Raw genomic sequence first — 25343 nt, forward strand, 5'->3', positions numbered from 1 at the left:
ACTTTTGGTTCCTGAGCGTTCACTGAGTAGAAAAGCAGCAAAGCCATCACACCAGATTCAGAGGAGGGTAGGTACAACATGCACATGAGGCCAGCAGAGCTACAATGGAGAATAAATCAAACAGCAGCACTGGGGATAACAGAACATGAGGGTTTCATTGGGACTGTTCTGGGTTTTACCCTGAAACACCTTCAATTGTTTCCCCATCTACTGAGCTCACAGCCAGTTCTATTTATTTCTAAACACCTTTAGTGAACTTGAAGTGGGGGACTGTATGTCTTGAGCATGGGTGTCCAAAGTCAGACCTCTAGAGCCACTGTCCTGAAGTTTTTCACACACCTGGCTTCCATTAAATGGATCCAACAGCCAATGAATTTTGCGCTACGACTGATAAATATGAATCAGGTATGTTGGAGCTGAAATATGTGGAAAACCTGCAGGATTGTGACCCTTGAAGACAACAGCTGGACCCCTGCTCCAGACATCCTGTCCACATATTTTGTAACTGAAGTGGACGAGTTCATTTATAGTCAACCCCATTAATAGGCTCCTCAAACGGGAACTGAGGAATCAAGTTTAAAACAATAGAATAATAACTATTTGAGTGTTTTAGAGGGTTAGGCCTGGTCCAGTCTCTCTATAAGTCAGTCTCCTGAATACAAGAGGAATGCTGGAGGTTTTCCCTCAGTTTGGAGGCACAAGGCATCATCAGTCAGCAGCTCATGTTTAGGAACTGCATACTTTTACTGTACAGATAACATACATGAACAAACTTCAAGTGCATTTTTAGAAGTTCTCAGAGAATTTAAAAAAGTATCAACCATAATATTATCAATAAATTTTTTTGGTATATTTAAAACTAAGTGTGCAGGGCAGCAAACCACATGTTCAGTGATTAGTTAAACTAAGTCCAACACATCAATTTAATTTTTTTTTTTCAAATAAATTTAACTTTTTTCCCCACTTAAGTCAGAGTGACTCAGATTCATTGACTCTGAGATACTTTTATTAACTAAATCGACTTACCAATTTGAATGAGATGTGATTTAGGTTTTCTTAATCACAGGGTTATGTCTTTCTTCACCTGTTGTATGCGGGGTTCCTCGAGGAAGAAGAAAAAACAAAAACCCTTCAACACCCAGCAGGTCCCAGTTCACCTCAGTCTCACCACTACTGTGTCCGAACCGCAACCAAAACGAAGCAGCTTCGACTACTTTCCTTCTTCAAACACACGCACAGCTAAGCGTAGCTGCTCCCGTCGTTCTCTCCTTTTTCTCGTCTGCAGTGTCAAAGAGTGGCACGAACGAGCCCTACCTGTGACTGCGCGCGGAGTGCTACACTGAGACTAATTCACGGAGCCATGTGCCGTTACCAAAATAAAAGGTTGACAGAGGCAACATCCAGAGGCGTGTCGCACCGCGGAGGAGGGAGGAGAGACTGAGAAATGGCTGAGATGTGTGTACGCGCGCCACCTGCTGACAGGATGCAGCAGCGCGCGCCCCACCAACAGCAGCTGCAATTAATTTGAAGCTTTAAAAAAAAAAAAAAAAAAAAATTGGCTTTGCATTTTTAAGTTTATAAATTGGAAACCACTTTAATTATATAAAAAAAATGTCAAACTGAAAAGATCACGCAATTTTTTCAGTTTTTTTTCCCGACAATCGACAAAATGCCAAATTCTAGGTCCCAGAAGAATAACTAAAACATAACTTTGTACATTTCTTTATTCATAACTCCTTTTAGATTTAACAATATTTTAAAACATATAAAAATGAATTCAGTACACAATAGGTATCACTCTGTAACGTTTAATAGATTTTCTATATAAATTGCGTACCATACAAATGTAATACATCGGTTTTTTTTTAAGCAAATATATATATTATATTTTCAGTTTTATAAACTGTAATAATCTGTACAGTTGTTTCATATGTCTAAATTAGATCAATTTTACAGCGGAATCAGGAAATTGTTTCATAAAACTACAAAACCACTTGATGATAAAAGTCTCCACTTAGTCATAGAAACTTGTCAAAAAAAAAAAAAAAGTAGCCTGGCATAAATACAGAGGATTTTCTGAATACTGATTTTATAAGAGAGCATGTTAACAGAGTACATGGTAGAACAGCAGCAGCAGAGTGGGACTAAAGTGACTTGAGAATGTTTTGTGGACAGCTGATCAGTGACGTGTCTTTATAGATTGGTTTTGGCACAAACTGCAATAGTTCAGTCACCTCACATAAGTAATTATTCAACCATCTGCTCCAGAGATGTGCATACTCAATTTTTATACAACACAGATATTTTTTTTATATCTTAACAGGGATTTGAGGTTTAATTTTAAAACATTAAAGTTGAATTAGAGCATCCAGACAGTGACAAGTCTTTCCTTTCTCCTTTGACAGAGCATTGCATTGTTTCAGGGACCCCTGAACATCTAAATTTCATTCTGCAATAAATATTTTACTGAAGATACAACCACATGGATTTCTTATTTTCATAACACTCTTGAACATTCTTGTGGAACAAGTCTTGATTTACAGTATCTGAGCCATTATCGTGTTTTATTTTTAGCTATGTCTACAGATGTTGGTGCTGTTTCCTCAAGCTTCAGGTTTTTCAAGGATCTGAAAGAAAATCTGGAGAAAATATTTGAAGGAATCATTAATAATCCATCAAAAGGTACAAAATCCCCCATTCATAACTCTCAGCAGTGGTTTGTGATGGCGTGGTGAAGACAAAAAAGCTGAATGAAGCATTGCACTGTTTCAGGACCTCAGAGGGATTGTTACTGTTAAGACGGAAGGAATGCAAATTTCCCGCAGCTGCAAATAGTTGTGGAGCAAAAAAGGGGGGAAAAAAAGTCTATTATATGCAACTGAAACAGTCACATCAGCTTACATTCTTCTCTAACAAGTGGTGTGTGAAAACACTCCTCAAGTCTCTGTGAAACTCAAACACACAGTCTGTATGTGCACACACATGCAGATTGGAGAGAACAGAAACCTACAAAGTGTCCCCTTCTTCTTTCTCAACTGTGTGAGCATGCAGGCCTCACTAAACCACGCTTAGGAGTGTGGTCGGTAATGGGACAAAGATATCATCATGGCACGGCTCATGAGTGTCTTCAGATGTGGACAAAAAGTGAGTGAGGAAGTCAAACTGGTGTCACATAATTCCCAGGAAAAGTCCCAAAAGCACGAGTCCTTTCTGACGTACCTGCACAGAGTAGAGCACGTTTTGTGGTCAACCATCACAAACAAATAAGCTTATGGATATGGTATAAAACTAGTCAGCTCTAATGACACTGCAATATTCCATGATGTCCACTATGGGGTAGTGTGGCATTAAAAATGCTTAACAACAGGCTGAAAAAGTCCAGTCCTGGAGATCTACTATCCTGCAACTTTTAGATGCATCCCTTCTCCCACACACTTATCAAAAGAATGTCTCATTACTTGGCCTCTGCAGAGCTGACATGCAAATGAGGGGATTCATCTGTTTGATTCTGGTGTGTTGGAGAAAGGATAGTTGATCTGCAGGACCGGACTTGGCCCCCCTCTGCTTTATGACCTTTCAAATTATATGTGAAATAAAAACAAAAACATTTATAAGACATTGATAAGATTATACAGTCACATGATCGTTAGAACTAAAATTTTATCTAAAACAGTATATAATCAATTACTATTTGCTGAACTAAACAACAAAATTCCTTACCTACAAACCAGCCATCATCACATTTCTCCATCACTTGAACAATGTCTCCTTCTCTGAGCTCTAACTCATCCGAATTCTGTGGTTTATAGTTGTAAACGGCTTTGTATCTAAAATTGAAAACATGACAAAAAAAAAATAAAAAAATGAACAAATTGTATAAATCAGCCTCACTAATGCTGCAATTTAAAAAAAGACAAGCATACGGTTGGTGTGGCACCACTGTTGAACCAGAGTTGTTTGGCACTTGTGAGTCGACATGTACGTGAGAAGGAGCAGCTAGGTTTGGTATTGCACCCTGGGAAAGAATAAAACCTTCATATCAGGCATTGTGACATAATAACTGATGAGTCATGCTCCAAACACATGCAGTGACAGCACAGGTGTGGACATGCTGTGAATTTCTAAGGGCGACAAGTGAGAGCAGACCTGTGAGGAATCAGGGTGTCTGGGAGTGTTCGCTGAGGGAGCTCCTGCTCTGTGCACAGACGCTGATGACTGAGTAGAAGGAGAAGCGGCTCTAACCATGGAGCTCTGGTTGGCCAAGTGTGTTGCAGCCCAGTGGCTGTTTTGGTTGGCGGGTGAAGCAGCTGTGGCGGTACGGTGGGGCATACGACTGTGTAAGGGTGTCTGGTTGGGGGATTGTGACTGTGAAACTGGGCTGCCATATGGAACAGGGGAAGATGGTTTCATAGGAGAGTGCTCAGGTTTGGGACTCATGGAAGTAGGACTGAAAGGATGCAGTGGTGACTGTGGGCAGGGTGAGTGAACTGGGCGTCCTGGACTCTGTGGTCCAGGTAAGACAGGCGACATGGGGCCCACTGAATACTCATCCATAGAGTATTTAGTTCGAGGCATCTTGTTGACCTGGACATAATTGGCTGGGAAGATGCCACTCCGGCTTGTTCCAGAGATCCTGCCCTCCAACCATTTATCATCAACATGCCTGGTTACGCTGATCACCTCCCCCTGGAGGAGAGAACAGCACTTAGAAACACAACAACAAAACCAAAACTACTGAGAAAAATGTCAGAAAAACTAAACTAAATGAAATTTGCACGATAATAGGAAGAGATAAAATATATAATTTCATTATTGATTACTGCAATGATGATCCAGTTTGCTACCTGTAAACAAATATTTCAATATCTGGTTCAGAAAGCACATCACTGACACAAAAACACAACATATCACAAAATAACAACAAAACAATCAAAAAATGTTTCTCAAAACATTACACAAAACATGGCAACATTTAAGAAAAAGAAAATTAAATAGCAACTAAAACCACAAGAAAATGTTTTATTTAAACACTGTACTTTTTATTTCATCCAAAAGCTGATGTTGTCTTATTATGCCCATTGTTTTGCTTTGTGAAACCTTAGGCTTTCTAAGATGTTGTTGGTTTTTGTTTGTTGGTTTTTTTTCTTTAATACTTTGGTGTTTCTTAGATTGGTTTTTGTATTTTCTAATTTCTGTGTGTTTTGTGAAAAGAGCTCAAGTTTGGGGTTTTGCTGTTGTCATCCATTAGACAGACAGCATTGTAACTTATCTTGCCAACCTGGATTTAGATAATATTTATAAAGATGTCAATGAAACTAAGGAACGCTTCAGTTTTGCTGAAAGAGGAAGATTTAACATTTAGTTACGGGATTAAATATTAGTATTCTGCTGTTGTAAAGTTCGTCTGGGGACGCTTGAAAATACTCAAGACCTGAACATCTCATGCATATGACGTATAAATGGATTCTTTCCACCAGTCACTTAGCTTAACCACTCAGTTTTTCTGCACTTTTAATAGCCAAAAAGAGGCTGGCTCCATACAATAAGTTGTTTTTGTGAAAATTAAACAGACAGCATAACTCATTAAGTCTTAGCAGGGCTGGCCAGTGGGTTTTATCACAAAACCAGGAAATTTACAAGAAAAATCATAAGCAAAAACAAACAAAACAGTAGTGTGAATGTTGTCAGATAATTTCTAGAAAGAGAGTAATTAACCCTAACCCCATAAAGCCCAACATGACATATCTGATACATCCAGTTTCTGAGACATTTTGCATAACTGTATGATGAAAACTTTACTTAAAATCCTGTTCACCACAAACTGACACTTGTCTTAATGGGTACCCCCTGATAGAAACCAGGAAGCAGAAACATGTCACATGGTGACAAATGGTAAATATACCCCCACAAAAGACTTACTTTTTTGGTTAAAATTTGTAAAAGAAACAAACAAATACCTCATATTAATAAATTATATAATATCATTTTTTCATGTGTTCAGGGGAATTTAAAGGCCAATCAGGAACAAAAGCATAATACTGTCTTTTCCCTAAATCTTAATCTTATAGATGAGCTTATGTGCCACAATGAATACAGAATTATGAATAATGAATAATAGGAAATGAACCACTCACTTTACGAAAAGAAAGTTCAACTGGTAGGTCACCGTTGAAGTTGTACAAAGCTACAGCTTCCCCGTAGTCTAACACCTGAAGCGTGGGGGACTTAATAGGTGTCGGTTTCTCTGTAGGAGGCAGAATCTAAGAAGGACATGCACAGTGTTGGTCAGCAGCTCCTGGCATGTGATTAAATGCATTAAAGAGAAATAGTTTCAAATGAAAAACATGATTTTTACCTCCACATACGATGTAGGAAAAATACCAGCTCTTCCATGGTGCTCTCCTTCAAACCAGTTGGCATCTACCTGCCTGTGGATGTAAACTATATCGCCTTTCTGCAGTGTGAGCTCTCTGAAGACAAGAATAAGGGGAAAACACACGAACAGGAATTCTTTAGTCTAATAAAGTGAGTTCGAAGTGTGAAAACATTGTTTCATAAGCACATCAGGAAAAAGATTGGACTTCAGTTTTGACACTGAGCTTGTTACAACTTGACGTTTTCTGTTGATGGCGCAAGTGATTATATTAGAAAAGCATATTCTTAGTAACAGCTGACAGGACTCACTTGGGCGACTGTGCCTGGAAAGTAAACTTGGCTCTTGCTGCTTTTATCTGAAAATACAAATAAATCATTCAGTGTATTAGCAGACCTGCAGTTATCAGGAGTACAACTCATCACATGACATATTGTAACATAAAAAGGCAAGAAACCTACACAAACATACCTTTTTCTCTTCTTTTTTTGATGGGCGCTCCATTGTTTCATTTGTAGGGCAAAGACGCTCTACTGAGGAACACAGCAGGGACACAAAGGTGTTATAGGGGTCTAATTTGTGCTCTGTCTTGCTTTGCAAGCTTGTATTGGTTGCTAAGTAAATGCTATCACAGGCGTAACAACAACCTAACTTTAAAATGGATCTTGAATTTCAATAGAGCCATAATCTGTAATCTGTCTTCCAAGTCTCACTTCCTATTTAGGGGACTTCCTCCCCACCCACCTCCAGCTGTTTCTACAGGAAAAAGCTGCAAAGACTTTCCACGTTCTCATCAGCTTCTTTTAGCAAGCAAAATCCCAGAGTAGAACACACAAACAATGGAGGAAAACCAAGAGACCATCTGAATATATTAGACCATTTAAAGTATTCATTGGATCAGTAGTCTGTTTACAGATCTCTCTCTTTCCTGAACGTTTATTCAGCAAAGAGAGAGAAATAAAAGCAACACATGGATAACTGGTTGTAAAAGATAAACTGTGATGTGAATTGCTGATTCAAAAGCGAATAAATCCCATGTTTACCATATGCAGGAGCAGGTCCTGATAATGTGCCACCAGTGCTCTGGACAGGTCGTTTTGATGCTGATGAATTGCTGAAAGAGTGAAGAAAATATATGCCTTTTAAGTTTTCACTACTCTCAGTGAGTCACCTTATCATGGAGAGCAGTTTCTAATGACAACCAAATACAGACGCAAATGAATACAGTCGGCTGAAAGAAGCGTATGTGGTGTTTTCCAGCACAGCTGTTTGCAGCTGGTTTAAATACACTCGATGGACATGAGACAAATAAGCAGACAGCCAGAAGGGCCAATGTGTGGGTCTTTGTTGTCCTTCAATTGAAAATCTGTTTTTTATGAGACATTTAGCTTCATTTATACTCACAACCGTGACAGTCCATCTATGATCAGAATCACGAGCCTGTGGGGGTCAGGGGTGAAACCCAAAACCCAAATCCACCAGCCTGCCTGGATTGCTGTAAACTTATTTACATGTTTCTGGACAGTGTGATTGTTGTGCTCCAATGTTTTCTGTCTGCAGCTGGACACCACTTATAAGTAAGATCCCTTATACTGCACTTTTGAAATTCACACATCCACAATAAAATCTTCTTCAGACTGAAAAGGTCACAATCCATGAGCTCCATTTTTCAAACAACAGCAACAATCTTGCAAGAATGCATTACACACATGATGAGAAATGGGGAATGCTGTCAATTCTTTGAAGTAAAAATCATGAAATAAATAGAAAATACTGAACTTGAACTTGTTAAATTAACAGTTTTCCAACAGAATGTCTAGCTCAGAACATCACATATCATGTAACAGGCACCCAGCCAGATATCGGGGGATGTTCTGTAAAATTACAGCACTGGAATTCCTGAAGGAGAAGGAAGAATGCAACAATTTCCACTAAATGATGATGCAATATCAAAGTGGATTAGAAGGAAGGGAGCTGTACCAAGAGGAAGTCTGTGAGGATTGATCAGGGATTTTCTAGTAGCCTATACCTGCATGAGTCTCTTGTTTAAAGAAAAAACACATAAAAACAATGCAGTATCTACATCCATACCATGACTTTTCACCTACTTTCAGTTTCTTGGATACCCTCATAGTATAAAGCATATTTGTTTGTAATGTTGACTTATTGCCATTAGTGGTAATGTTTAAGGGAAAAATGATTACATTAGATTGAAATCATGTAACACAGCAAAGGTATGAATTACAGAACAATAAAGGGAAACAATCTGCTCAGAAAAATTCAGTTCAAATCTAAAGAATACATTAAAAGCTTAGTAAAAGTTCTATTCAAAGCAACAAATTATCTTGAAGAGTAATCATATATCTCAGGTTTCTACATTGCGATCACATGGTAACACTTATATCATTGACTGACCTGTTGTTGGTAGCCTTTGGAGCGCTTGCTGGATCCCTGCCTCTGGCCTCCTACAAACAGAGTGAACACTGAACACAGTATGTTCCCTGCAGCCCCCCTCAGCCTTCTGTATTTCACAGTTCAGTCTCACAACAACTCAGACAAAGTAGAGGTGCTGACCACTCCCAAAGGAGCAAAGAAATCCCCTGGGTCCTATCCTCCTCGAGCTACCAACAACACTGCTCGTGATCTGTCTGAGCTGTCTGTGATTTCAGTCAAATTACAGCCCATGAAGTTGATTCAGTCACACAAAAATCAAGAAAAGAAGGAGAACTAACATTTTTGGCAAGTTGCAGAGGAACTAGAAAGGGAAATGCCAAACAAAATCATGAGAAAAATACAATTAAAAGAAAACAAAGTCTCAATTTTTTGGCAGTCAAGTCTACATTTGCCAGCTTGCAGGGAATTGGCAGGCAGGTGTTTTAGAAAGCTACGCGATATGAGTGCAAGGCAGGCAATTCTGAGCTGGTCACCCAGGTCAAACTGGGAAAAATGCAAATATTCAAAGCAAGCAGAAGGATCATACTGATATGCAGCTTTTATGGGGAGAATGAAGATTTTGCTAGATTGGATATTGCTACAGGGATGCTTGAACAGAGAGTCAGGAGGGGGGGCTCAGTACCTCACCCCAGCGTCGACGTTGCTTCTTCTGGGAAAGTGTCCTCTCCAGACCCTGAATCTCCGAGTCCAGCTCAGCCTCAAATCGGCTCAGTTCAGATACCAAACTGGCCTGAGCCCCAGCAATTACGAGGGTGGAATGCAAGATTAAAACATGACTGCAAACTCTGATGTTTAGTGCTAATGATGGCCATTCTAAGTGTTTAAATATTAAATCTTTGTAGGGTGAATTAACAAACTTTGAATATCATTTGTGTTATAGATGCTCACCTCAATGGAAGGAGACTTTGGTTTATCAGATTGTTTTGGGGGGGATAGAAGAGCCTACACAAGAAAGAAAAAATACCAAAGTGTTGATTTAGAGATAAAATAGTTACCGAAACATGTGCCACACAAGGCCAGACCAGCCAGGCAAAGCAGAAAACACTTTGTAGTAATAGCAACATGAAAACCTCATAATAAGTGCTTGTCCAGATGACTTACAAATTTGTTCAGGAATTTCAACCCTATGTCAAAAATAGTTTGGAGATTGTGCAAAATATAAATAAAAAGAACACAATCCAGGAGCTATTTAAAATATATATATATATATATATATATATATATATATATATATATATATATTTATATATATATATATATATATATATATATATATATATATATATATATATATATATATATATATATATTAAATAGCTCCTGGATTGTGTTCTCACAATCTCCAAACTATTTTTGACATAGGGTTGAAATTCCTGAACAAATTTGTAAGTCATCTGGACAAGCACTTATTATGAGGTTTTCATGTTGCTATTACTGCAAAGTGTTTTCTGCTTTGCAGAATATATATATATATATATATATATATATATATATATATATATATATATATATATATATATATATATATATATATATATATATATATATATACATAAGCTGCCTGGATCAGCACCGGTGAAAGAGAATGAATGAATGAATGAATTAATGAATTAATGACTGATTGAATTCCTTATTTTATAACATGGTGTGGAACGTCTGAACCATAAATGAACCATAAATGGTTCTGGTTGGAAGGCAACTGTGGGTGGCACATGTTGCTCTAAAACCTGTATTGACAATGTTCTATATGCAATGTCATGGGCAGATATGCATCCCTCTACCATCATGGATGCTGAACTACGGCTTTATGGATTAATCTGTAAGGTGGTCCCTTTCCTCTTTTGCATGAAGCACTCATAAACTTTAGTTTATCATAATGGCAAGTCAAAGTCAGACTTGAACCAAAATAGCATATTAAAATTGTTACAGAGTTACATTTAAAAATATAGTAGAATAATTATAATTTGCCAAAACATATTTAGACAGGTCACCATAGAAGCAGATGCGTTGATCAACATATTAACAACCTCTTTGACTTTCTTTCTCTTTGACTTGACACCACTACCAGCAGATTATATCAAACATTGCTTTAAAAGGCTCTGCTGCAGAGAAAAACCGACTCCTGCTTTCTTTTCTTTTTCTTTTTTTAATGTCAAAACCTTGGCTGAATGTATTACTGCGAAAGCCAAGTCACCCTCCACTCCCCTAAATCCAGCTTCATGTTGGAAATCATCTTTTTTACAATAACAGAGCTTAATGTCACCAAGAAGCAGCACAACACCCGATATGGTCTGCGAGCTGGTTTTCTTAACACTGTCTGGGGGATACAATATTGACCACTGTCATGAAGAGGAAATGAAATAAGTCTCCATGCTGTGAGCCATTATACACCACAAGAGGTTAACACCATAATACAGATCACAAGACACATTAGCTCCCATGGGGGAGTGGAAACAAAGATTTCTTTTCTTTGCAAGTGTAGGCACAAGCACAAAATTCACAACAGATCTGGGACATTGTTTTAAGAGCCATAAAAAACTTCAACACCTTTAAAAGACACTGCTCCTCAACTCACAGAGGGTATTTAAAACACACAAAAAGCAAACAAATAAGCACACACTAATATACAACAGTGTCCAGACAGCCCAGGATAGACAGGATTATAAATAACACAATCACTGAAGCCTAAACCTCACCACCTTATTAATCACTCACATTCAGTAGGTGATAACTGACATGAATCTGTCTTTTTTTGTCTGAAAAACTATGAAGTTTTGAAACCAAAGGTTAAGCAACCACAAGCAAGTGTAAGTTACTGGATACCTTGCGTGTGAAGATGAAATACGAGGAGTTAGATTATAGACTAATCCTTAAGGTAAAAGGTGACCTGCTCTGGAGATCATCTTTGGGAAAACAAGACTATACACAGTATTACAGTTATCAGAGGCAACAAGACTGCCAAATAAAGCTAAATCAGAATGATCACATAGATATATGAGCCTATCTTTAAATTGTGGGTGTGAGTGAGTTCATACCTTGTTGCTGCTCTCTGAGGTAGTGCTCTTTCCAGGCTCAAAGTCGAATATACTTCTTGGTTGAGGGTGCTCCTTTCCTGGGTCTGACAGCTTATCAACATCCTTGCTCCTGAAACATAACACCACCACACACACCCACACACACCACAGTTGGCAACTTTATCATGTCTTCATTGTGAGATGCCTGTAAGAACAAATCCAAACATGTCTGTCCCACACAATTTCCCTCCACTGCTCACGGCCAGCCCATTGATTGGTTGATATTTAAATAAGACATCAACTGTGGTCTGTATCATGTATAAAATAATTAAAATGAATATATAGTTGCTTGCTCCAAAGTACCAATAAAAACAATTCTTGAAACTAATAATTTCCCATTCTGTGTTCATGTCTTGCACAAGCTAGCAATTTCTTACGTTTCTAGATGTATGCTAAGCTAACTACCTGCAGCTTTGATATTTTCACGGGTGAAAAGGGTTTTTTCTATATGTTTTGGAAAAAAGCAAATAAAATAAACAAAACTACTCCCAACTCCACAGAAAAAATCCTGATGTCACATTTTAACACAATGGCTTCATCTTTGACATGATTTGTTAGCATTCTAGTTAGCAATTTACATTAGCCTCATGCTAGTTATGTTGCACAAAAAATTTCAATAAGCGGTTGGGAGGAGGTGAAGTAAAAAGCATTCTCTCAGTCTTTATTTCACAGCCTATGTATGGCAAAGCTCGTGTATGGTTTGTTTTTGCTTTTCTGTGGGAGCTAATGTGCTTTTCTGTTTTCTGTGTTTTAGTCTCAATGACTGGTTTAAGATAGGTACACAACCCACTTCTCCAGCAAGCTTCTCCTTCTAAAACAGTTTTAGTAAGGACCTCGTGACACTAACAATGTTGGCAAGGAACATTTTCTGTATAATGAAATGATATCAGGTATGTTTCAAATTATCCCAAGGGCTGAGTTGGTATGTGTTTGAAGGAATTTAGATTTTGCCTTTTAAATTTCATCCCCCCCCCAAGGTTAATTATCTTACTGTGTGCAGCACAAAACTTAAGGCTTTATTAAACTGCTCAAAGGTGATAAATGGGTGGTTGTCATGTCAAAGTGCCATGTGAAGTAGTTTTATTGAATCACAGTAAACTCACCAGTCTGGCAGGGCTCCATGGGGTGTTAGTCTGAAGAGATTTTTGTCTGCTTCATTGCTTTTTTCTGTGTTTGAAGACAGCTGGAGACCTGTGGATCAGTCAACCACTGTAGATCAGTCTCAAAGTAAAACATGTACTATACAACCAAGCAAAATAAAGATAAGGATTTTGTAGCTTTACTTACGTTCTACTGACCACCGCTCAGAATCCTCCAGATCAGGTTCTGATGAACAAAGGGATCATTTTTAGATTTTTTACTAAACTAAACTGATGTACATAAGTATCACAACTAGTGTTTAAAACTGAATAATGTGGAGGTAGTTTCATATTTCTTTTTGCTTTTTAAATTATAATCTTGCATAATTATGTGATATGTATATTCAGCCTCAGTCAACAGATTTAGATGATGAAAGTTGTGTTATGGAAAGAAAGGTTCTGCAGTCAAAATGCAAAATAAAATCTCTGTAGTCAAATTACTTTAAAATATATATATATTTGAGTAAATGCACTTTTCAGTCGTTGTGTATTCAGATGTATGATTACTCTTGATAAACAAGTTAAATCCTGTCTTTGTTATGCCAGACATAGAAAAAACAAAACAAAACAAAAGCAGTGCAGTGGCGTCATATGCCACACAGGCTACAGTGAACAGATTTCTATACAGCTAATAAAGACAAATGATCAGCAGGATCTGGGAGGGGCTGAGATAAAGAGCTGGATTATTGTCAGATCTCTATAAGCTGAAATGACATGATGGTTTAGGACTCTTTCATAACGCGTTCTTTGGCTGCTGCAATAATCAGCTGGATCAACTCTACGCTGCCTGACATATTGACATAGTGGAATTTGCTGTAGTTAAGTGTGTGAGAAGAGAAGAAGGAGGAGTGTCCTTACCCTCTGGCCTCTTGTGAATCTGTCTGAACATGCTTTTGTACCAGTCTCGAGGCTTATTCACGCTCTGGCACATAAAACGAGGAGAGGAGTTGAAGCAGAAGGTCACATCACGTGTAATAAGTATGATAACTAAAGTTCTGTGTTTATCTTACAGATCTGGAGGCAATGGGCATCCCAGTCTCATCCACTGGACCAATTCCTGAGAACTTGATAAACCTTCCCTCCCTGCTAGGAGCCCAACTACGTGGTAGAGTAGAAGAGCCTTGGACACCATTGTACAGTCCACCTGTGATAAAGTCACAGCAAGAAGATTTCATTCATTTGATTGTTTAATTATTATTAGATTGATTTAGCTTTAAATTATGTAAGCAAACGTGTTCATTTTATTCAAAATAAAATAAAAAGCAAATTTGCCATTTTTACATTTTTGAATCTCTTAGTTTACATTGCACAGCAAAGCACTGATGTCAGGCACAGTGTTAAAAACCTCAAACTTACCTTGTGACTGTGAGGGTCCATAATACGATCCAAAGCTAAGTTTTGGTGAGCCTCTTCCATTCAGCTCTGGACCCTAGTTTTAAGACATGTCACACAGCTAGAATTTTATAGCATGTTGTGCTTAAAATTTCCACAGGGAGGAGCACTTGTTTTGTTGTTTTCCCTTTCCTCAATTTAAAAATGTTGTTAATGCTGCCTGTAGGTTGTTACATACCTTCACCTCTCCAGATGGTCGCCTCGCTGAGCGAAAAGGGCTCAGCGGAGGAGTAGGGAGACCAGGGGAGATGACTACCTCATGGGTGAGCTCTGGAGACGTTAATATATGCTGGCTTGAAGAAACTTCAGGATTCCTGGAGAAAATATTCTGGGAGTCATTCTGATGGCCTGCAACTTCCGCACTTTCCTAAACACACAGGAAATGAGAGATATGGATGAACAAAAACAATGAGTGAACTTTGCTCCTGTCATGTCCTTTTGTGGGCCCTTGGTAAACAACGCTCTCTAGGGGAGGTCATGTGAACTTGTTAGTGGTCCATTTATTCTCTAAAGAATAACTGGCCTCTGTGGGGGGAGAGTGTGATGTAAAAGCCCCTAATTTATTTAAAGTACGAGCAGTGGGAAGTGGTGTTCAACCCTTTTTATCATCTCTTCTGCCGCAACTGCAGAAAGGCCTCATTCAAGGTGCAGAGTGGGGAAACTGAAACAGGAGAGGACCATTCTGAGCTCATTTACTCCCTATTCATCTGTCCTGCAAGTTGGGGGGGGGGGGGGGGGGGGGGGTCAGAGGAGTTGAAGTTGGTAGGGGCTGTTAATTTCAACCTTGAAGTCCAGTGGTCTCCATGGTGATCCTTTATCTCCTGTGTCAGCCCATGACGGTCATTTCGTACTCCTCTGGAACTTTATGTATTTGAATCAGGTGCTTTTGTCGTCCCTGTGTGGTTGCCAGGGCTCATGAGAAAACCCCATGTGCCTCCAAGTAACAGTGCAACTGTTTTCTGCACTGCATGTTATTGTGACAAAGACCGCACTTACTAATGTTGCAGGGATTTTTTTCTTTTACTCAATTTACCCAAAATGCAAAAAGAAAATCAAAACTTTTCAGTCAGACAGCTTTAATATGGTTTGGATTTACCTGAGTCTGCATATGATCCATTGTCCTTCACTGGCAGATGTTAAACTTTTGCACCCAACATCAAGTATCTGCAAAGACATACATTTTTTATTGAACTATTATTTTTCATTACCGTTGAAATGTAATCCCAATGAGTTGGATGTTAAATATGAAGACATGCAGTGTTTAAATTTCATTTAGGAATGTTTTCTGCCTCTTCATCAGAGAAAAGTATGGTGTGACAGCCTTCAGTTCAGCTTGCAGTTTTTCTTATATGTGCACCACTACATTGATGCTAAATCATCATTCATAAATGTATTTAAACCACAACACTTGTTTATACTTATTAACAGAAAATTATTCCGGATATTGCACAAACAATCCTTCTTTTCGGATTAAACACTGCTGCTCCATTATCCCATCTCACTATTTTTCCAAAGAGGGAAAGTCAGCAGCCCCCTCTTTTCCCTCAATCTATGGAAAATTCATCCCAAACAATGAGTGACTCACATGCCTGCCTCATTTTTCCCAGTCATACAATGCCGTAATGAGCCTGACTTGAAGGGGGTGGATGATGGAGAAGCTCAGCTACTGAAAGTAGAGATCAGCCCCTAATCAATTGCACCTCAGAATAACATATTATGTCTCTGCTTCAACTTCAAAGGCATTTTGAAAGTGAGAGGGAAAATGTTTCTATTCCTGAGTGTGGCAGGCACCTATAGGAACTACAGTAAATGTTCCATAATGACAGTGTAGGCAGTGTTCCTACTACCATGTAACTTTGGTTTCAGAAACGGGAAGATGTTCAATGTTTTTTAATCTTTATTGCATTTACATTTTGATTGCAATTAACACTTTTCCAGAAACAAAACCAAGGTTAAAGATTCAACAGAATCATGGAGTCGTTTTATTTATTTTAGCAGAGAGAAGCTTTACAGCTTGACCAGGGTACAACAGGGAGAGCTGCCCAACACTATTTGCAAGTAATGAGTTTTCCATGTGGAATGTGCTGCTGAACATTAGAGTCTATAATCGCTGTGGTGAAAACCAAACTATACACGCTGTGTGTGTTTCTGTGCAGCACAAAACCTATGCACTGATAGAATCAATGTTCAGATTTTCAGACAACAACCTACTCAGCTGAATCATCATCTCCCAATAAACTGCGTTACATAACTGGAAAAATATGGGAACCGGACAATGGTGACAACAACAATGGTATTACTGCTCGGGCATGATGGATGAGCTGTCATCTCCTGACTGCAATAACAGCTAGTTGATTATCCAGCTTATAGGAAGCATTGAAAACAAGCTGCACCCACAATGCAATATGTAGAATAGCTTTACCTTACTTACACACTGTTTGACATACTGGTGTGTGTTCAGATCTGATCTCCTCTAATCATTCAAGCATAGTAATACAGAGTCAAAGACACCCCCAACCAGTTCAGTATTGCACCTCTAAGAAAGTTCATAAGACGTCAAGAATATGTTTCAAATTCTGCCTCCTAACGTTCCAATAATCCAACCTATCATTTATCAATCAGTCCATGCTTGCCCCAGGTCATCACCATGAGCTCATCAGTGAAGGATTATACAGATACCCTAACCATACCCCGTCAGACAGTTTTGATGTTTAATTCTAATACAGATTTCCTGAATGGTATTAGAATTATGCACTTCTACTTTCTTTTACTACATTTAAAAACTTGTGAGTAATTTATTGCAGTGTTCCTGAGCACATGCTGTGATTTCCAGCAGAAAATAGCATCTGTTATAAATGCAATGCTGTCTGAAGGCTCAAAGGTCAAGTTTGGACCTTGGCCTTGTCCCATGCATACCAATATGTGATCTGTATGCATACCTGATTTTCTGAATCTTTTCATATTTTTTATATTTTACAACATCTAAGGTGGGAGCTTCAAAGTTTTTGTAATTTCATGTGAAGGAATTTTTCTGTGCAAATAATCCACATTTTTTAGTAGCACCTTGTCATACACTGGCTCACCTCTGCTAATCTGTACATCGGAGGTCCTCTCTGAAAGGATCATTTTACACCAAGTCATGTTACTGGCCTGTTGCCAGTTAACCTAATTAGTCACTCTACTTGTTTTTCATTCATACCAATTACTTTTCTTATGTTATGTTGCCCAGTTTTTTCGTGGTGCTGCCATCAATTTCAAAATGAGGTCATATTTTATATGAAATGTTAAAATGTTTGAAATGCAGGATAAAAGAGTGTGTTTATGAGATTTGCAAATCATTACATTTTGTTTTTTTATTGACATTTCACCCAGAAGCCCAGATTTTTTGGAAATGAGTTGGTATATAATTCAAATACCTGTGTCAATCCTGTTTACTTTTCTTTTTAAGAGTAAGAACTGAAGTATTCTTTTTCATCCAAGAAAACCTCTGATGACTAAGCTCATGTCATAACATTGACTATGTGTCTCATTTCACTGGGGAACAAAATCCAACATTGAACTGCTCCAGCATCAAACACAAACTCCCTTTGAGAGCACCTAACACAATCCTACCTAATAAGGAGAAATCTTTGTTGATACGTTGAAGGGAAAGGTCCACTCCAAAGATCTGGCCCTCCCTGGGTTTGTTCTGAATGCTCAGTGCATTCTTATGAAATTACTGTGATTCAACCCAGGAGGCAGCTCCAAGTTTCTACACACAAATCTGGTTTTAGAGCTGCTGGTGCCTGGATGCTATCTTTGTTATAGCCCATGTATTTACAAGCTGCGCACCCCCGCAAGGTGAGAGGTCCATTATCACCACTGGATCGGATTTGGGGAAGAAGAAAAACACAGCCTTAAAAGGCCCCATGTGCACCTCAGATGAAGAGATGATGCTCAGCTTCAAACATGCTTTCATGACAACGGGATCTTATATGTCCTGCTGGCCTCTTATCTTCACATATTTTACATTCAGTTTAGAGCAGTGCAGCTGAGGACATGCAAAATGAGAATCAGGGGATTGTGATAGGAAAATCTCAGCATCTGTTGCCAGGAGACTGAAATGGTGTCTCCAAAGGATTGAGCCAGATGTTTAAGTTCAAATGTGCAATCACCCAAAAGCAGAAAATGACATGACTCCATCAGAAACACAAAATGAACTTAAAGGAAGTTAAGTAAGCAAGATAAAAAGGACTTTTTTCTTCTTCTTTAGATCCAAAGTATGAGGATGTGAAACCAGGCTGTTGTTCAATCCTAGCATACCTACTCAGCAGATACTAATTCAGTGAACTTCCCACTCCTGTGTGATTCCTGTAAATCAAAATCACAACAGTAAACCATTTGTACACTTTTTCAAAAACAAACAAACAAAAAGTCTTAACTTAAAAACAAAATTACCTGCCAGATAAATCTCCTTCAGCACCAGAGCAAGACCAACAGATCACAAAGCAGCCACTCACAAGTAAACAGTTTTCTGGTGTCCATAAACAGTGGAGACCATTTTTTATTTAGCAGGACCTTGAGCCATGACTCCTCTCTACCACACACAGGGAGCTCCTTGCATTGTTCTCATAAAGAAAAGGGCTGTCAAGGTGACTAAACAGAGTCCAATGAAAAACTGTGACAGAGTTGACCTATGAACTGATGTGATCACCATCTAGGAAAGACATGATTTGTGGTAAGACCAAGGATCACATTGTTGGCAAGTCAGGAATAAAGGGCTCTAATGAAATGAATCTCCATTCATTAACACATTTTTGTCTTCCATGCAGTATTAAGAACAGAAACATCTAGTTAATCATTGACTCAGAAAGGCGGGAGTCGTTTTGCAGCAGTTTCAACTCATGCTCCCATTTCTGTAGAGCTTTACAATATCCAATCTTCATGTAGTATACAAAGATTTTGATCATCTGATGAGGTTTAATTTTGTGGATATTACTACAACCTGTGCTCTGAATTGATAAAACAGAAAAGTTTTATCAGTGCTTAACAAGCACATAACGACTGCCTGACCAGTTACACAACAAAATTGTTAAACCAAAGAAATGTGCCTTCAAAAAAACTCTTAGATGCTAATTACCAGCACATTTCTTGGGTAAATAAAACAGGCATTACATAAACACAATAAATTAGTCACCGTGCAGCTATGTGAGAGGTCAGCTCTGTTAGGTCGATCATACAACCGCATTGCCCTTCTGCAGCCAAACAGATGTTCAGACAGAGCCCATACAAGGTCTTGCAGCCATGAGTTTATGATATGCAGTTATTGAGGGGAGACACGCATTTATCAGGGAGGGAAGGATTTCACCTCCATGTATGGTGCTTCTCCAGCCTGAGCAACAGGAAGAGCCTCTGTGTATGTGCTTCTTGTCAATGAAGAAGCAATGTGTTCCCAGGAGAAGCCCCATGGCAATAAATCACAGCTCCCCTCAGCATGATGAGCCAAATGCTGGGTCCAAGTTGATTAGTTTGGTCAGCTCTTGTGAAAAAAAAAAAATGTAAAAAGAATTCGCATCATTTGAGATCATTCCTTTTCTTTTTTTTTGAGCTTGTGTACAATCTGCCAGACAGAGCATGAGAAAATCCACACTCAAAGTGCAGTCACGGGGAAAAAAAAGTCACAATTCCCCAAGCCTGTCATTTTACATCTTCTGCACACTGTGGCTATGAGCACTGGCTGCTGAAGTCTCCGTAATATCACAAAGGGAGTCCGGGCCAACTGTGGAAATCTCCCTGACAGCAAGGAGGGGGCTTGACAGGACAGTTCTGAGGCCATTAAGCTTGAAATCAGCAGAAGGATGAGGAAAAGTATCCCAAAAGAGCCAATGATTATCTCTGACTGCCTGGAACTCACCTGGCAGCTACCACTGTACACCTACCCACTGGGCAGTGATAGAAGAGATGACATGTTGGGAAACACTGCCCACAAAGTCCTTTGTGTGTGTACATGTGTGTGTCGCTTGAGCTGCTCTTTTCCTCATTAGTCTAAACCTCAGTCAGTCAACTCCTCTTGTTGATTTCAACACCAGAACCACACTGCTTACACGCATTACCTCATTTTCAGATACACTGCAAAGACACCAACCTCATGTGGCAATAAAGCTTTGAAGCAGCAGGTGAATCCGTGAGCAGTCAGACAGGTTACTCAACACACTTGCAAAACAACACATTTCTATACAACCGCAAAAGTTACAATCACTCCCTGTTTTTTAAAATCTCAGAGTCAGTGAGCATACTCACCTTCCAAGTGGCACCAACCAGTGAACTCACACCTCTTTCTGTCTGCCTGTGTCCTACATGAAAACCGCACTGTAGACCCTCTCTACACTTTCTGTCTCTGACTCTTGAAACTAGCCAGGACACACAATCTCTCTCACACTCCCAGCCCTCGCTCTGCCTCCCTCCAGAGAGGACTTCCCGGTTGACAGGCATCGCCATAGCAACACACTCCCGCCCATGTTCAAAAGGCACCCTGCACTTGGCTTGTCAGTTCAGAGGGTACCTCCTTCAGGAAAGTGGTCCTATTGTTGTGATAAGTTGGTATTTCTGAGCATGGGGTTAACTAAAGGGGGAATGCAAACAGTTTATTGCGTTGTACCTCCACCTACCAAGCACTGCCCAGTGACTCCATCATGTCTGCTTCTAACTTTATCTCCCAAATTCCTGAATCTCCTTTTGTGTAAAAGGCTTTATTTGTGTGTCTGAGTGTGTGTATTTGTATGTGCACAAAACCCAGGTCACTGGCTAGCCAAAGGCATGAAGAGAGAATAGGAGTTCTTTTGTGTTCCTGTAGCTCTGGTGTTTTGAGGTGATTATTCCATGTAGTCAACCACTGACATTTCTTCCTGAATTTCTTTTCTCATGATCACAAACATGCAAACAAACAAACATACTAGATATAATTTTGAGAGAAGATGAGAGAAAGCAACTTAAAACCTTAGATATGTTTAGTCACTGCACAGACAAATTATTCAAAGTAGGACACGTATTGCATGTGCAGATAAGTCAGTCAAATTCAAACTTTGTAGTTGGTCCAGCCATGCAGCCAATGACAGCTAAAAAGAAATGAACAGATACTGAGAGCCTGCTGCCTCTCTTGCATTAAATTCTTGTCCAAATAAAACCAGGATTTCCAGTTTGCCCACAGTTCTTGCCAAAAAGGACACACAGACTGATACCTAATGTGCTGACAGCTTCTGGCTTTAATCAGTGTGGTCATCTGTTAAACAAATGTAAACTCCCCATATTCAAGTTATGTTTCAGAGGCAAACTTAAAAGAAGGACATTGTTTAATGAGTGATCTATTTACTTGTTTTAATATTTGTATGCTGGCAAGTTCCACCCTGAAACAGAAGTACTCAGCCCTTTTTAATAATTCAGTGGTCTGGCTGAGCAGAGCAAAGCTCAGGGCAGATATCCTTTTACTCCTCACAGGGCTGTTTCTTGCCAAACAGTTAGACTGGCAAGCATGGGCAGAAAGCTGAGCAATTCAGGCTCTCTAGAGGAAGTTCAGGTCATAATCTGTGTCCAGCTGGAGCAGAGTGTCACCCCGCTGTGATCACATCTGACATAACGTCAGTCTGAAGCTGAATGAGGTAATCATGCAAAAGAAAATCGCAAGTTTGGCCTGTAACTCGACACCTTTCCCATAATGAATCATTGTTTTCTGTTCTGTTCGCAAAAACAAACACAGGAGCTAACCCATTTCTAGCTCCATGTCTTTTCCTGACAGAGATAATGAGGACAGGAAGGAAGGTGCAGGATCTGGTGCTCCAGTCCTTCACTGAGATGGATGGATTCCAGCAGACCTTTGCTGCGCTGTAAAGACCAACCACTGTCCTTTCACACAGTGTCATTATGTTCCTACACAGACTCATTACAAGGATAACAGCCAAAGATTCCAGCAAGTGAATAAACCATGACATAAATTGGTTACATAATCAAAAACTACATCACTTGGTGACTATAGCACTTGGCTTTCCTTTTTATTCCCCACCAGCTTCTATAATTTTGTACAGTCAGTCTGTACGAATCACAGGACAAAGCTATCATCAAACACAGATATAACCGAGAAGATATGAGTCCAGATTAACCAGCATCATCTGAGGGATAGACGACAGATAAAGAAGCTACAGATCCAGTGCAACAGGTTGTGGAATGTCTCTGGGAACACAGACAAAACCATCAGATTTACTTTGGCAATAAACAACATTTTTTTCTGCCTGTAGATTTTGAGTTATACTGACAAACAACTAGACATAAATCATAAATGATCCACACTGAGTTTATTTTCATACTTGGATGGGGAAAAACAATTTTTTGAGAACTTGCACACATACGAAAATATTCCAACAACAACTGGATGAGGACACAGCTTTTAGGATGGAAATCTGATGATAATCATCTTTACTCAATGGTTGCAGCAGTTCCACATACCAATATATACATCTTTCTTATTTTATACATACATACATATATATATATATATATATATATATATATATATATATATATATATATATATATATATATATATATATATATATATATACATTCTCAAGAAAACATAGTGCTAGAATAATTGTAAATATTAGTTACATAATTTCTTGTTGCAGTTGTTACCATTAATATGATGCTCAAATTAGTTTCAGCAGTTCTCATAAAAATAAGCAGTGACGTGATAGAGAAGCAGGAAAAAAATTCAGCTTTTTGCATAGCGAATATGCATTTCCTTGTCACTCTAACCTGTCCTGAACTGTTCTCTAAAAGAAGAGGAGGCTTTAGGTTGTGCAGTACTTACAAGCGAGTGCCGGCAGCTCAGTGAGATCTCCTCAGTACAGAGGGAGAAAGGAAGTGAATGAAAAAGAAGGAGGGAACCACTTCTGCTCCTCATTCCTTGTTTTCCCTCCCTCTTTCTTTTTCTAAGGCCAACAGGGTGGCTTTTATCTTCAGTGAATGATTTGGCGTGGTTCTGAATGTTTGACTGGCTGAACGTAGGAGTGCAAGTATGTGTGTGTGTGTGTGTGTGTGTGTGTGTGTGTGTGTGTGTGTATGTGTGTGAGCTTACACAGTAAAACTCATCAGAGAGACGACACTCAGTAATAGTTTCCATCCACAGCTGGAAATAATACAGATTCCCAAACAGGCACAGGCTCAGTAGAACCACCCTCCAGTGTTTTATGAGGAGGAGGGCATTTCCATAGCCGTCTCAGTAAATAGGCCTGGGTGACACACATATTATAATAACCCAGTCTGTTCACTGTTTCAGCTCTTTAGATAGTGTGTGTTTCATATCTGTATCAAGCAAAACAGACAGTTTTGATAGCTGTCTACTAGATCAGATGACTTACTCAACTTTTACCTGCCAAAAAACACTTACTGTCAGAATTTTAAAATAAAAATGTATCTATACATTCACACTGAGGTCCCGACTCATGTAAACACATGGATGGATCAGTGTTTCCATATTTTACTCCACTTACCTTTACCGTAGGAGAAACACAAAGTTGCACAGCCCAAAAAAATAGTGCTGCATATCTCCTGGAGTCTACAGTATAAACATATAGGTGAACTGAATTTGTTTAGAAGTATGAAGCCTCTTTTAGACTCCAGAGCAGTTTATCTGCTGGTTCCCACTCCCACTTTTGCTTGTTCTGTGAAACAGACATCTGGTAGATTCCTTAACCCTGAGATCAGCAGCAGCTTGGCTCTGCCATCCAAGATAAATGTTTAACAGGTAGCTTGCATGATCAGAACACAAAGGTCGCACACATGCGTCTGTTCCTGAAGTTTGCCCACATGTCAGGAGAAAACCATGCTGCCACACACACACACCCACAGAGAACCTAAATGATTTATCTTGGACAAAACAATGAAGATGTTTCAGATGATAAAAGCTTTTCTTTTGTCACAATATGTACTTCAGCTCTGTTATATATGAGAAAGGTAGTGAAGTTTTTTTTTTTATCTATGGTGTAATAATTGCAGGAAGATTAAATTGAAATTTTTAATTTTAAAATAAAGAAATATTCCCTGTGAAAAAAAAAGGTGAGTGAGAGAGAGAGAGAGAGAAATCAAAATACAATGATTGGAAGACATTTAGTAAAACATATTACAGCTTGTGTGACTTTTAGTTTGTTGTACTATTGCGTTCATAATAAATAGTACTACACTGACCTCTAGTTGTCACACAGAAAACTGCTGGGAGTACATTTTATTTGAGACAGATGTCGCCAAAACTCACAACTCACATCAATCTGAAGTTATAATTTCAAAGTACACACACACTCACACTTACTCACACACACACACACACACACACACACACACACACACACACCAAGAAGAAGTGCAATATGGTAACTACAAAAGTTATTTTCCAGTCTGTCGTCGTTTGCTGATAATATGAATGGTTGGTGTGTATCCTGATAGCAAAGAGTACAAAAAATGTAAAGTTTATTAAGCTATTAGACTATTAGTGTCTGGCATCACAAGTAGAGTCACTGCCGTTAATGGAAAGAAAGCAATATAACTGGTACTTTATCCTGCAGAGGGTCACAAAAAGCCAGCACCCATATGACATCACGTGGCCATCTGGAAGGTCCTCTACTCAACGTGACAGACAAACAGCACCAGTTCAACCAGTTGAGCGAACCAGCCTGATCCTTACCCAAATCTATGTACTCTGACCAACTGGTGGATCTGTGGAACCCACATGGGAACATTTTGATAGCTAGCAAAACCAAACAAACACAATCATGTCAGGAATCTGTTTCCTCTCTAAAGAATGCAGAAAAACAGCAAACAAGAAGAAGACAACATGTCTCACGTGTCACAAATCAGCACCCAAAAAAAAAGTTAATCTTTTTGCAG

At 39.0% G+C, this 25343-nt stretch overlaps 2 protein-coding genes across 9 annotated transcripts in view; both read right to left on the bottom strand.

Moving 5' to 3' along the window:
* pdlim2 (PDZ and LIM domain 2 (mystique)) overlaps positions 1-1283 on the bottom strand; it is a 36819-nt gene extending 35536 nt beyond the window's left edge. The window contains exon 1 of the mRNA XM_079251788.1: positions 1027-1283. The gene's annotated coding sequence lies outside the window, so the exon portion shown is untranslated. The remainder of the gene's footprint in view (positions 1-1026) is intronic.
* Positions 1284-1792: 509 nt separating this feature from the next.
* Positions 1793-23314, bottom strand: sorbs3 (sorbin and SH3 domain containing 3). Of its 8 annotated transcripts, none has more exons than XM_079251947.1 (21): positions 20712-20814; positions 15529-15596; positions 14611-14799; positions 14397-14469; positions 14051-14184; positions 13899-13962; positions 13189-13227; positions 13005-13092; positions 11863-11971; positions 9716-9769; positions 9450-9557; positions 8789-8838; positions 7417-7487; positions 6845-6906; positions 6685-6731; positions 6356-6470; positions 6135-6260; positions 4147-4686; positions 3924-4015; positions 3721-3827; positions 1793-2639 (listed from the first exon to the last, which is right to left on the bottom strand). In XM_079251947.1, exons 2-21 carry the CDS (start codon positions 15547-15549, stop codon positions 2620-2622), a joined length of 2109 nt encoding a protein of 702 aa, XP_079108073.1. In that variant the 5' UTR covers positions 15550-15596; positions 20712-20814; the 3' UTR covers positions 1793-2619. The 8 variants fall into 8 exon arrangements, with proteins under 8 accessions (XP_079108073.1, XP_079108072.1, XP_079108070.1 ...); XM_079251946.1 differs by having other exon boundaries at positions 1793-3219; XM_079251944.1 differs by lacking the exons at positions 1793-2639; positions 20712-20814 and adding exons at positions 3279-3573; positions 23272-23314.
* Positions 23315-25343: the final 2029 nt, after the last annotated feature.

Source organism: Telmatherina bonti (genome assembly GCF_933228915.1).
Source record: "Telmatherina bonti genome assembly, chromosome: 13".
In the NCBI taxonomy this organism is placed as follows: Eukaryota; Metazoa; Chordata; class Actinopteri; order Atheriniformes; family Telmatherinidae; genus Telmatherina; species Telmatherina bonti.